This window comes from Coregonus clupeaformis, chromosome 6, assembly GCF_020615455.1.
Source record: "Coregonus clupeaformis isolate EN_2021a chromosome 6, ASM2061545v1, whole genome shotgun sequence".
In the NCBI taxonomy this organism is placed as follows: Eukaryota; Metazoa; Chordata; class Actinopteri; order Salmoniformes; family Salmonidae; genus Coregonus; species Coregonus clupeaformis.
In genome coordinates, this window is record NC_059197.1 from 35094147 (window position 1) to 35108738 (window position 14592).

General features: G+C 43.7%; 1 protein-coding gene across 1 annotated transcript; it reads right to left on the reverse strand.

Moving 5' to 3' along the window:
- LOC121568298 (extracellular calcium-sensing receptor) lies at nucleotides 1-2945 on the reverse strand. Its single transcript, XM_041878852.2, has 5 exons — nucleotides 2651-2945; nucleotides 1641-2453; nucleotides 1270-1497; nucleotides 1023-1146; nucleotides 1-899 (listed from the first exon to the last, which is right to left on the reverse strand). Exons 1-5 carry the CDS (start codon nucleotides 2909-2911, stop codon nucleotides 1-3), a joined length of 2325 nt encoding a protein of 774 aa, XP_041734786.2. The 5' UTR covers nucleotides 2912-2945.
- Nucleotides 2946-14592: the final 11647 nt, after the last annotated feature.

Sequence of the window (14592 nt, forward strand, 5' to 3'; positions counted from 1 at the left end):
TTAGATTTTGCCCATCATCATCTTTTTAGTGTTTTTCTCTGGTTTCATTAAAATTAAATAACATTTAGGTGCAAATATACAGAAAAGCAACCCAAAGCTAGAGGCCAGAATGGCAAATATTTCCACAGCTACAGTGAACTTCCCAGGAGAGCTGACATAAGCTGGGATAAAGGTGATCCAGACTGCACAGAATATGAGCATGCTGAAGGTGATGAATTTGGCCTCATTGAAGTTATCAGGCAGCTTTCGAGCCAGAAAAGCCAGCACACAGCACAAGAGAGCCAGGAGTCCTATATACCCCAACACAGCCCAGAAACCAATGGCTGAACCCACATCACACTCTAGAATGATCTTTTCCTTGTAGGTAGTGAGGTTTTTAACGGGGAAGGGAGGGGACAGGACCAACCACAGAGTGCATATCAAAGCCTGGACAAACGTGAAGGACACCACAGACAATCTCTGCTGTGGAGGCCCAAACCATTTCATGACATTACTGTCTGGAATTGTAGCCCTGAAGGCCATCAACACCACTATTGTTTTCCCCAGAATACAAGAGATGCAGAGGACGAAGGTGATCCCAAACGCTGTGTGGCGCAGCATACAGGACCACTCAGAGGGCCGGCCAATGAAAGTAAGAGAACACAGAAAACACAGAGTCAAGGAGAAGAGCAGCAGGAAGCTCAGCTCAGAGTTGTTGGCCCTGACGATGGGAGTTTTCTTATATCTGAAGAAAATAAATGCCACAATACTGGTCATACACGTTCCTAGCAGGGAGACAGCAGTCAGCAACACTCCCATGATTTCTTCATAGGAGAGGAATTCTATTTCCTTCTTTTCACACATATCCCTCTTCTTATTGGTCCAAAATTCAGGATGACATTGATCACAGGTGAGAGAATCTATAAAACAAGGGAATGTAATAGATTTTATAAAGACTACACACAAACTATTTTTCATTCCAGGACAACAGTGTAGGTAGTTGCATAAATTTTTTTCTCACTGTTTGACTGATTAGTTATTACCTGTGTTATTGCTGATCTCTCCCTCTGCACATGGGATACAGTCATAACAGCAGACAGGCTTTCCTTTCTGTGCAGCCTTACGAGTGCCTGGGGGACAGCTCTCACTGCACACTGACACAGGCACCTGCAATTAATCATGGGTGGTTTACTTTAGAGAACATTGTGACACAATCAACTACTCTGTGTACCGTTACAACTGACAGCCTACAACACCTAGCACAGATTTTTAACAGTAAATTAGTCCCACCAGCTTCGCATTCTGTGTCCACACCAAGGAGCTGCTGTTGATAGTGAGTTGCCTGTCTGCGGGTAAGGAGGCATCATAAAGACCCACGGTAACAAACTCCACACTGCCGTCCTCCTTCGGCTGCCAGTTGATGATGTCATACTTGGCGGTCACGTCCCCTTTCTCACTGAAATACACCTCCTCCCCCTCCTTTGTCTTGAAACGCACATTTTTAATATGCTCGAGAATCTACGGAGACACAACAATAACAATTATAACATATCGGGAATTTACATTAAACCCAGATCTTATTGCCATTTGAACGGAATGTATGACATACGAATTCTGAGTTACACATGCATTTCAAAAAAACGTGTGCTTAGCAAACTCACCGTCTGTGGATCAGGCTGTGTCTTGTTGCCACAGGTCTCCCCACAGCCCCAAACATTATGGAGGGCATGGGCCACAGCCAGCACCCCTTTATAGACGTTATTAAAGATGCCCATTAGAGACAGATCAGTGAAGATGTTCTGCAGCCCAGACAGATCCTCCCTGCCTGTACACTCTCGCTGAGTCTGACCCCTCTCCGACTCTGACCTCACAATCTGCCTGAAGCGACAGTCAAACAGAGCCTCCCAGAACTCAGTGAACAGGCTGCTGTCAATGCCGGAGGAGTTAAGCGGCCTCACGTCCAGGATGAACTCCCCCAGCCCTGCGACGTGGGCTTTGGCGATGGACAGGCCTATGGCTCCGTTCAGCACGTGGTGGGCCTCCACCCCGGCGATGTAGGAGTCAATGATCCAGCCCTCGGAGCCCACCCACTGGTAGCCCGTCAGATTGTGGCGGGCAAATTGATGCACCAGCACACTTAGGTCCAGGAATGAGAGGAAGGCGACGATGACCTTGGATTTGGACGTCTTGATGCTCTCTATGACCCTCTGCAGCTTCTCCTCAGGGTCTGTCCTGAAGAAGGCCACAGAGTACTCCAGACAGATCCCCAGCTGCTCTGCCGTCTCGGTGAACGTGGCCATGCCGTTGTTTCCGTAGTCGTCGTTGGTTCGGATGGCGCCCACCCAAGTCCAGCCAAAGTGTTTGACCAGCTGGGCCAGGGCTCGGCTCTGGTAGTGGTCACTGGGGATGGTTCTCAAGAAGGAGGGGTACTTGACTTTGTCACTCAGACACCCACATGTGGCAAAGTGGCTGATCTGATGAAGAAATTATACAGCAGTCACAATAGACAACCAATTAGGAGGTACAACTATCTAGCTACAGATAACACATCCAGATATTATTATTTAAGGGGAAAAGCATTTTTCAAAAGGTTGTTAATGACTACCAATGAGCATGGTTTGAGTTATTCTATAGAACATCTTAATGCCCTGATACCCTCTTGACTGCCTACCATTGGAATATGGAAGGGTCCGAGGACGGTAGCAGTGGCCATGCTGGGTGAGGAGGAGTCCTCCCCCATGATGGCCTGAACCTGGGCTGTTCTGGAGCAGCCTGGCTCCTCTGAGGCTGTATCCTGGTTCCCGTTAACCAGGGCCAGGGCCACCTTCACCCCCCTGGCTGTGGAGCCACACGAGTCATAGATCTTGTAGCCCAGAGAGACACCGGGCAGCAGGACTGTGCTGTTGTTGATCTCCTCTATGGCAAACAGCATAGACTGGGCATACTGGAACGCTCTGAAATTCAGACTGGCTCGAACATAGGAGGTGTTAATGTTAGGGTTTGGGGTTCAAATGTTCACTGACTAAAATGCACAATATTGTCTCCTTAATAAATATTGAAGAAAAAAAAAACTTTTTTAGAAGTTATTCTAGAGATACATTTGATTGAAAAAAAGGAATATGCTATTTTCTTAATCTGTATGCTATTCTTAAAACTTACCCAAAGTATTTTCCCTGATTTTCAATATTATACCAATCCCATTTACCTGGTACACTGCAGAGGTGGTGGGATCTGTGTGTAGTTCAGCTCTCTGTTCTGCCAGCTGCTGTGGAATTGGAAGATGCCTCCCAAAATGATGTCTCCGTCCTTGGCCAGCTGGGGGTTTTCTGGTCCTCCTCTCCGCCTGCACACCACCGGGCCCTCCGGCTCTGCCCCGGATAGAGCAGCAACCAGAACCAGCTGTAGCATAGCCCAGCCCTGCTCCGGCCACCTCTGCGTGGACAGCATGCCTGACACCGATAGGCTGCTATAGTCTGTTAGGCTGGCATTACATGTGCCCAACAAGGGGATGGCAGTGCTGAAACTGGTATTTATACATTGTGACACAATGTTACACAGTCACACTCCACCAGGGAACGAGCACCATTGGGCATCAGTGAGGGAGGTGCTGCATTATGTCATGATTATGACACTGTATTGATTACCGGAAAGTTACTAGCATATTTAGTGTGGAGTTTTTTTTTTAAGAAGGTCATACCAAGGATTTTTTAGCTATTTGATTTTGGAATTTTTAATACCCCTTGAAGTATCCCAATATATATATATATATATTTGACTAAATATTGAATTTGACCTTACTGCTGTTAGCCCATACAAATGCATTGAATATCAGATTCACTACATGAAACAACAGACAGTCCCCCCATAAAAATCTAAAGGAAGTTTGTTCTGAAATGTCTGTCATATCTGAAAGGTATAAGAAAAATGAGGAAACATTTTTTATTTATTTTTTACATGTATTTAACCCCTTATTTTTGGCAATGAATTGGCTACATATACAGTGCATTTGGAAAGTATTCAGACCCTTAGACTTTTCCCACATTTTGTTACGTTACATCCTTATTCTAAAATTGATTAAATTGTTTTTTTCCCCCTCATCAATCTACAGTGAGGGAAACAAGTATTTGATCCCCTGCTGATTTTGTACGTTTGCCCACTGACAAAGACATGATCAGTCTATAATTTTAATGGTAGGTTTATTTGAACAGAGAGAGACAGAATAACAACAACAAAAATCCAGAAAAACACATGTTAAAAATGTTATAAATTGATTTGCATTTTAATGAGGGAAATAAGTATTTGACCCCTATGCAAAACATGACTTAGTACTTGATGGCAAAACCCTTGTTGGCAATCACAGAGGTCAGACGTTTCTTGTAGTTGGCCACCAGGTTTGCACACATCTCAGGAAGGATTTTGTTCCACTCCTCTTTGCAAATCTTCTCCAAGTCATTAAGGTTTCGAGGCTGACGTTTGGCAACTCGAACCTTCAGCTCCCTCCACAGATTTTCTATGGGATTAAGGTCTGGAGACTGGCTAGGCCACTCCAGGATCTTAATGTGCTTCTTCTTGAGCCACTCCTTTGTTGCCTTGGCCGTGTGTTTTGGCTCATTGTCATGCTGAAATACCCATCCACGACCCATTTTCAATGCCCTGGCTAAGGGAAGGAGGTTCTCACCCAAGATTTAACGGTACATGGCCCCGTCCATCGTCCCTTTGATGCGGTGAAGTTGTCCTGTCCCCTTAGCAGAAAAACACCCCCAAAGCATAATGTTTCCACCTCCATGTTTGACGGTGGGGATGGTGTTCTTGGGGTCATAGGCAGCATTCCTCCTCCTCCAAACACGGCGAGTTGAGTTGATGCCAAAGAGCTCAATTTTGGTCTCATCTGACCACAACACCTTCACCAAGTTCTCCTCTGAATCATTCAGATGTTTACTGTTAAACTTCCGACGGGCCTGTATATGTGCTTTCTTGAGCAGGGGAACCTTTCGGGCGCTGCAGGATTTCAGTCCTTCACGGCGTAGTGTGTTACCAATTGTTTTCTTGGTGACTATGGTCCCAGCTGCCTTGAGATCATTGACAAGATCCTCCCGTGAAGTTCTGGGCTGATTCCTCACCGTTCTCATGATCATTGCAACTCCACGAGGTGAGATCTTGCATGGAGCCCCAGGCTGAGGGAGATTGACAGTTCTTTTGTGTTTCTTCCATTTGCGAATAATCACACTAACTGTTGTCACCTTCTCACCAAGCTGCTTGGCGATGGTCTTGTAGCCCATTCCAGCCTTGTGTAGGTCTACAATCTTGTCCCTGACATCCTTGGAGAGCTCTTTGGTCTTGGCCATGGTGGAGAGTTTGGAATCTGATTGATTGATTGCTTCTGTGGACAGGTGTCTTTTATACAGGTAACAAGCTGAGATTAGGAGCACTCCCTTTAAGAGTGTGCTCCTAATCTCAGCTCGTTACCTGTATAAAAGACACCTGGGAGCCAGAAATCTTTCTGATTGAGAGGGGGTCAAATACTTATTTCCCTCATTAAAATGCATATCAATTTATAACATTTTTGACATGCGTTTTTCTGGATTTTTTTGTTGTTATTCTGTCTCTCACTGTTCAAATAAACCTGCCATTAAAATTATAGACGGATCATTTCTTTCTCAGTGGGCAAACGTACAAAATCAGCAGGGGATCAAATACTTTTTTTCCCTCACTGTACACACAATACCCCATAATGACAAAGCAACATAAAAAAATAAAAAATAATAAAAAACGGATAAATGACATTTACATTAGTTTTCAGACCCTTTACTCAGCACATTGTTGAAGCACCTTTGGCAGCAATTACAGCCTCGAGACTTATTGGGTATGATGCTACAAGCTTGGCACACCTGTACTTGTGGAGTTTCTCCCATTATTTTGTACAAATCCTCTCAAGCTCTGTCAGGTTGGATGGGGAGCGTCGCTGTACAGCTATTTTCAGGTCTCTCCAGAGATGTTCGATTGGTTCAAGTCCGGGCTCTGGCTGGGCCACTCAAGGACATTCAGAGACTTGCGCCGAAGCCACTGCTGCATTGTCTTGGCTGTGTGCTTAGGGTTGTTGTCCTCTTGGAAGGTGAACCTTCACCCCAGTCGGAAGTCCTGAGCGCTCTGGAGCAGGTTTTCATCAAGGATCTGTCTTTACTTTGCTCCGTTCATCTTTCCCTCGATCGACTAGTCTCCCTGTCCCTGCCGCTGAAAAACATCCCCACAGCATGATGCTGCCACCACCATGCTTCACCATAGGGATGGTGCCAGGTTTCCTCCAGACGTGACGCTTGACATTTAGGTCAAAGAGTTCAATCTTGGTTCCATCAGACCAGATAATCTTGTTTCTCGTGGTCTGAGAGTCCTTTAGGTGCCTTTTGGCAAACTCCAAGCAGCCTGTGATGTGCCTTTTACTGAGGAGTGGCTTCCGTCTGGGCACTCCACGATAAAGGCCTGATTGGTGGAGTGCTGCAGAGATGGTTGTCCTTCTTGAAGATTCTCCCATCTCCACAGAGGAACTCTGGAGCTCTGTCAGAGTGACCATCGGGTTCTTGGTCACCTCGCTGACCAAGGCCCTTCTCCCCCGATTGCTCAGTTTGGCCGGGCGGCCAACTCTAGGAAGAGTCTTGGTGGTTCCAAACTTTTTTTATATTTAAGGATGATGGAGGCCACTGTGTTCTTGGGGTCCATCAATTCTGCAGACATTTTTTGGTACCCTTCCCCAGATCTGTGCCTCGACACAATCCTGTCTCGGAGCTCTACGGACAAGTCCTTCATCCTCATGGCTTGGTTTTTGCTGTGACATGCACTGCCAACTGTGGGACCTTATATAGACAGGTGTGTGCCTTTCCAAATCATGTCCAATCAATTTAATATACCACAGGTGGACTCCAATCAACTTGTGGAAACATATCAAGGATGATCAATGGAAACATGATAAACCTGAGCTCAATTTCAAGTCTCATAGCAAATGGTCTGAATTCTTATGTGAATAAGTATTCAGACCCTTTAGTTGGCTATTCAGACCCAATAGTTGGCTAGCCACTTCAAATAATGACCAGAGCATAGCTGACAAATAGCTTACAGTTGTTAGTGTGACGAAATAAAAGCAGGGTATTCTGCCGGAGAACTTATATACCAGGGTTCTTCAATTCTGGTCCTGGAGGGCCGAAACACTTCTGTTTTTTATTTCTACCTGGTAGTTAATTGCACTCACCTGGTGTCCCAGGTCTGAATTAGCCCCTGATTAGAAGGAGAGGATGAAAAACAGAGGTGTTTCGGCCCACCAGGACCGGAATTGAAGAACCCTGTTCTACACTGTCTCGTTGCTGTCACAGGCAGGTAACCATGACAACTGACGCTGAGACAGGGTCAAATTTAAAGTTTTTTCATGTGTCTTTGAAAAGGAAACCGACGGTCACATAGTAATTGTCGACAGACATTTCACTAGACCAAGTACAGCGGCTTGCGAAAGTATTCACCCCCCCCCCCCTTGGCATTTTTCCTGTTTTGTTGCCTTACAACCTGGAATTAAAATTGTTTTTTGGGGGGGTTTGTATCATTTCATTTACATAACATGCCTACCACTTTGAAGATGCAAAATATTTGTTATTGTGGGTCTCTTTGTTGCCTGTCTGATTAATGCCCTCCTTGCCTGGACTGTGAGTTTTGGTGGGCGGCCCTCTCTTGGCAGGTTTGTTGTGGTGCCATATTCTTTCAATTTTTTAATAATGGATTTAATGGTGCTCCATGGGATGTTCAAAGTTTCTGATATTCTTTATAACCCAACCCTGATCTGTATTTATTCACAACTTTGTCCCTGACCTGTTTGGAGAGCTTCTTGGTCTTCATGGTGCCTCTTGCTTAGTGGTGTTGCAGATTCTGGGGCCCTTCAGAACAGGTGTATATATATACTGAGATTGTGTGACAGATCATGTGACACACAAGTGGACTTTATTTAACTAATTATGTGACTTCTGAAGGTAATTGGTTGCACCAGATCTGATTTAGGGGCTTCATAGCAAAGGGGGTGAATACATATCCACGCACCACTTTTCCGGTATTTATTTTTTAGAATTTTTTGAAACAAGTTATTTTTTAAATTTTACTTCACCAATTTGGACTATTTTGTGTATGTCCATTACATGAAATCAAAATAAAAATCCATTTAAATTACAGGTTGTAATGCAACAAAATAGGAAAAACGCCAAGGGGGATGAATACTTTTGCAAGGCACTTTATAAGGTGTGACTTTCAACACTTTTCACTGTATACACTGTGACTTTTGACACAAATCAGATATCCACTTGGCACACACTGGTTGAATCAACGTTGTTTCCATGTCATTTCAATGAAATTACGTTGAACCAATGTGGAGTAGACATTGAATTGACGTCTGTGCTCAGTGGGTACTTTGACCACTTTCCCAACAATTTAGAACAACATTTTGACAGTATAAAATCTTAGTCTACTTCTCTACTATTTAAATCTGAAACCTCTATATATCTACCACCAATCAAATGATACAATTTGAAACCTCTATATATCTACCACCAATCAAATGATATAATCTGAAACCTCTATATATCTACCACCAATCAAATGATACAATTTGAAACCTCTATATATCTACCACCAATCAAATGATACAATCTGAAACCTCTATATATCTACTACCAATCAAATGATATAATCTGAAACCTCTATATATCTAATACCAATCAAATGATATCATCTGAAACCTCTATATATATACTACCAATCAAATGATACAATCTGAAACCTCTGTATATCTACGACCAATCAACTGTTTTAGTAGCAACATCAACTACTTTTTCCTCTCAACTTTTAAAAACAACTGAATTTAGCATGTGAAATCATACAGAAATAACTACCAGTCAAGATGCGCAGCTGTTTTAGTAACCACGTCAACTACTTTCATTAAAGAGATAGTTCACCCAAATTACAAAATGACACATTGGTTTATGGACAAGGTAGGACAGCAATGCATGGTTTGGTTTTAGGTTCCCTGGCACTGTTTCCACATGCTAAGGTTTTAGCATTATATTATTTTACATGTTGGTCATTTAGCAGACGCTCTTATACAGAGCGACTTACAGTTAGTGGGTGCATACATTTTCATACTGGCCCCCACCGTGGGAAACGAACCCACAACCCTGGCGTTTGCAAGCGCCACGCTCTACCAACTGAGCTATAGGGGACTAAGCACCTTCTAAGCATGAGAACCACTAATTAATGTGACTTGCTTCAGCTAGAACACCTTAGATATTTTATAAACTGAAGTCGAATATAAACGCATCATGTAAAGTGTTGGCCCCATGATACATGAGCTGAAATAAAAAGATCCCCGAAATGTTCCATACGCACAAAAAGCTCATTTCGCTCACATTTTGTGCGCAAAAGTTTCTACTTTGCCAAGGTAATCCATCCACTTGACAGGTGTGGCATATCAAGACGCTGATTAAACAGCATGATTATTACACAGGTGCACCTTGTGCTGGGGACAATAAAAGGCCACACTAAAATGCGCAGTTTTGTTAGACAACGCAATGACATAGATGTCTCAAGTTTTGAGGTGGTGTGCAATTGGCATGCTGACTGCATGAATGTCAACCAGAGCTGTTGCCAGAGAATTTAATGTTCATTTCTCTACCATAAGCCGCCTCCAACATCGTATTAGAGAATTTGGTAGTACGTCCAACCGACCTCACAACCGCAGACCACGAGTAACCACGCCAGTCAAGGACCTCCACATCTGGCTTCCTCAGACAGTTCGGCGTCATTACAGCCACCCGAAAGTTTGGCGTCGTTACTGACTTCAGTGGGCAAATGCTCACCTTCGATGGCCACTGGCATGCTGGAGAAGTGTGCTCTTCACTGATTAATCCTGGTTTCAACAGTACCTGGCAGATGGCAGACAGCGTGTATGGCGTGATGTGGGTGAGTGGTTTGCTGATGTCAACGTTGTGAACAGAGTGCCCCATGGTGGCGGTGGGGTTATGGTATGGGCAGGCATAAGCTAAGGACAACGAACACAATTGTATTTTATCGATGGCAATTTGAATGCACAGAGATACCGTGACGAGATCCTGAGACCCATTGTCATGCCATTCATCCGCCGCCATCACCTCATGTTTCAGCATGATAATGCACGGCCCCATGTTGCAAGGGTCTGTACACAATTCCTGGAAGCTGAAAATGTCCCAGTTCTTCTATGGCCTGCATACTCACCCATTGAGCATGTTTGGGATGCAACTTCGCACAGCCATTGAAGAGGAGTTGGATAATTTTCCACAGGCCACAATCAGCAGCCTGATCAACTCTATGCGAAGGAGATGTGTCGCGCTGCACACCAGATACTGACAGGTTTTCTGATCCATGCCCCTACCTTTTTTTTAAAGGTTTCTGTGACCAACAGATGCATATCTGTATTCCTGGTCATGTCAAATCCATAGATTAGGGACAAATTAATTAATTTCAATTGACTGATTTCCTTATATAAACTTTAACTCTTTGAAATGGTTGCATGTTGCGTTTATATTTTTGTTCATTGTACAGTGAGGGAAAAAAGTATTTGATCCCCTGTTGATTTAATCAGTCTATAATTTTAATGGTACGTTTATTTGAACAGGGAGAGACAGAATAACAACAAAAAAATCCAGAAAAATGCACGGCCAAGGCAACAAAGGAGTAGCTCAAGAAGAAGCACATTACGGTCCTGGAGTCCAGTCTCCAGACCTTAATCCCATAGAAAATCTGTGGAGGGAGCTGAAGGTTCGAGTTGCCAAACGTCAGCCTCGAAACCTTAATGACTTGGAGAAGATCTGCCAAAAGGAGTGGAACAAAATCCCTCCTGAGATGTGTGCAAACCTGGTGGCCAACTACAAGAAACGTCTGACCTCTGTGATTGCCAACAAGTGTTTTGCCACCAAGTACTAAGTCATGTTTTGCAGAGTGGTCAAATACTTATTTCCCTAATTAAAATGCAAATCAATGTATAACATTTTTGACATGCGTTTTTCTGGATTCTTCTGTCTCTCACTGTTCAAATAAACCTACCATTAAAATTATAGACTGATCATTTCTTTGTCAGTGGGCAAACATGCAAAATCAGCAGAGGATCAAATACTTTTTTCCCTCACTATATTAGTGTGTCTTGCTTCAGACCACTAGACATTGCACTTACTTCTGATTTATAGTTAGTGTGCTGGACATTTTCAACATCTCCTTGTCCCAGTCTTCATTCCCAACATGTTCAACCTCTCCTTGTCCCATTCTGAAATCCCAACATGTTCAACCTCTCCTTGCCCCATTCTGTAATCCCAACATGCTCAACCTCTCCTTGCCCCATTCTGTAATCCCAATATGTTCAACCTCTCCTTACCCAGCCTGTAATCCCAACATTTTCAACCTCCCCTTGTCCCAGCCTGTAATCCCAACATTTTCAAACCCTCCTTGTCCCAGTCTGTAATCCCAACATTTTCAAACCCTCCTTGTCCCAGTCTGTAATATCCACATTTTCAACCTCTCCTTGACCCAGTCTTTAATCCCAACATGTTCAACCTCTCCTTGACCCAGTCTGTAATCCTAACAAGCTGACCACCATTGTTCCTGTTCCCAAGAACTCTAAGGTAACCTGTCAAAAAAACATCTGTAATCATGAAGTGCTTTGAAATGCTGGTCATGGCACATATCAACACCATCATCCCAGACATTCTGGACACTCTCCAATTTGTTTACCTTCCCAACAGATCCACAGATGACACAATCTCAATTGCACTTCACACTGCTCTCCCCCACCTGGACAAGGGGAATACCTATGTGAGAATGCTGTTCATTGACTACAGCTCAACGTTCAACACCATAGTCCCCTACAAGCTCATCAACAAGTTCTGGACCCTAATACTGAACATCTACCTCTGCAACTGGATCCTGGACTTCCTGACGTGCCGCCCCCCAGGTGGTGAGGAAAGGCAACAACACCTCTGCCACGCTGGACCTCAACACAGGGATCTTTCAGGGGTGCGTGCTTAGTCCCTTCCTATACTCCCTGTTCACCTACGACTGCGTGGCCACACACGAAGGTGGTAGGCCTGATCACCGACAGCGTTGAGACAGCTTACAGGGAGGAGGTCAGAGACCTGGCAGTGTGATGCCGGGACAACAACTTCTTCCTTAATGTCAGTAAGACCAAGGAGCTGATGGTGGACTACAGGAAACAGGTGGGTGAGCACGCCCCCATCCACATCGACGAGGCTTCAGTGGAGCGGGTCGAGAGCTTCAAGTTCTTAGGGATCCACATCACTAAGGACTTAACATGGTCTATACACACCCACACAGTCGTAAAGAGGGTACCACAGTGCCTCTTCCCCCTCAGGAGCATCAAGAGAGATTTGGCATGGGCCCTCAGATCATTCAAGAGGTTCTACAGCTGCACCATCGAGAGCATCTTGACTGGCTGCATCACCGCCTGGTACGGCAACTGCACTACCCTCGACTGGAAGGTTCTCCAGCGGGGTGGTGAGGACGGCCCAGTACATCACTGGGGCCGAGCTCCCTGCCACAAATGATCTCTGTATCAGGTGGTGTCAGAGGAAGGCCTGGAAAATTGCCAAAGACTCCAGCCACCCAAGCCACGTATTGATCTCTCTGCTATCATCTGGCAAGCGGTACCAGAGAATTGAGTCTCGGACCAACAGGCTCAAAGACAGCTTCCATCCCCAAGACATTAGACTGTTAAATATAAATAATCAAATGGCTACCCGGGATATCTGCACTGACTCTGTTTTGCACTGACTCTATGCACACTCACAGCACTCTATCCACACACTCACACACAAACACACACACACACATTACGCACACACTCATACACACAAATACTGACACCACACACACACACACACACACACACACACACACACACACACACACACACACACACACACACACAAACACACACTTTCATACATGTACACATCATCATATACACTGCTGCTACTTTATTATTATTATGATTATTATCATTATTATTATCATTATCATTATCATTATATTCATTATTATTATCATTAATATCATTATAATCATTATCATCATCATTATTATCATTATTATCATTATTAACATTGTTATTATTATTATTTTATTATTATCATTATCATTATCATTATCATTATCATTATCATTGTTAGTATCTATCCTGCTGCCTATTCACTTTACCCCGGCCTACATGTACATACCTTCCTCAACTACCTTGTACCCCTACATATTGATATGGTATTGGTACACTCTGTATATAGTTTAAATCTTGTGTGTTTCATTTCTCTTGTGTTTTTACTCTCTTAATTTAACTCTACATCATTGGGAAAGAGCTTGTAAGCTGATGTAGACTGTTGTTACAAATACCTTTGGCCAGCTGAATCAAGTAACACAACTTTTCTTCATGGAAAATGTATTTTACTAGCGTTGTGATAATGCAAGGAAGACTTGAGATCCAGAGATATTAGACCATTGACTTGTTTATTACAACCACTGCTGCGCGAGGGCGATGCGCACAAGTTGGTGGCAGAACAAGGGGGAGTTCTTATAGAACGCCAGCAAAAAATAGTCTCTATTTACATGTTCCTTATGAGTGCATTTCACATTGCTTTTGGATTATAATTAGATTCTAAGGCTTGTATGAATGTCCTGCTTAATATAATGTTTGTGTCATCATCACAAATCAACTGCATTATACTTTAAAAACATTTCAACTTCAACCAGTAAAATGGCTCTTTGGCTACGTTTTGCTACAGCCTATTTCAACGGGCGTTAGCATTCTAGCTAACAACTGCTGCATCCCAAATAGTAATTTTGCAAAGATCACAACCAAATATAATCTTAGTGACTGTTCTAGCAAGAATCAAAACATAATTGTAAGCGTATGAGAACCCCCCAAAAAGTTATTTTGTTTAGAAGTAATACAAACGTAAATCTAGGCTGTGTTGAATGGGCGCAGATGGCGATGGCTTTCTTACTGCAGCCAAGAGTCGCGCGCATCTGTGTGTGTGTGTGACGTCAGTGTGTCGTGTACTGGAAAAGGGTCTATTGAGACCTTGCTTTGTATTGATAGTGGTATGAATGCCACAGCCCCATTGGTGTATTGAGACATTTAGGTGGTGGCCCACAGGCCTATGCGGTGAGGTTTAACCCTCCCGTTGTCCTAGGGTCAAAATGACCCGCCACTGTGTTTAACCAACTTTATTTAATTTTTATAGTTTTTTGGATCATTTGTGAGAAGGATGCAGTGATACTTTCTTTAAAGTCTCACTGCCTCCTTCTCACAAATGATCCCAAAAATATAAAAATTAAATAAAGTTGGTTCAACACAGTGGCGGGTCATTTTGACCCTAGGACAACGGGAGGGTTTTAAGAAGTCAATGTGGTTTTTTGATGAGACAGTTGATCAAGCTTGTCCAGAGCAGGCCTGTGAGACAGCAGCAGTCACTAAGGGGGGCTTGTGGAAGCACACCAGGCTGTCAGTGGCCGCTGGGGCTGAGTAGTGATGATGAACAGAGTTAACACACA

Bases quoted from the DNA above. Each gene is read 5' to 3' on its own strand.
- LOC121568298 (XM_041878852.2), bottom strand. From the start codon at position 2,911: ATGCTGTTTGCCATAGAGGAGATCAACAACAGCACAGTCCTGCTGCCC. The intron at 2,454-2,650 runs GTAGGCAGTCAA...TTTCTTCATCAG, and splicing joins GACCCTTCCATATTCCAATG to ATCAGCCACTTTGCCACATG. The intron at 1,498-1,640 runs GTGAGTTTGCTA...GTGTCTCCGTAG, and splicing joins CACAGCCTGATCCACAGACG to ATTCTCGAGCATATTAAAAA.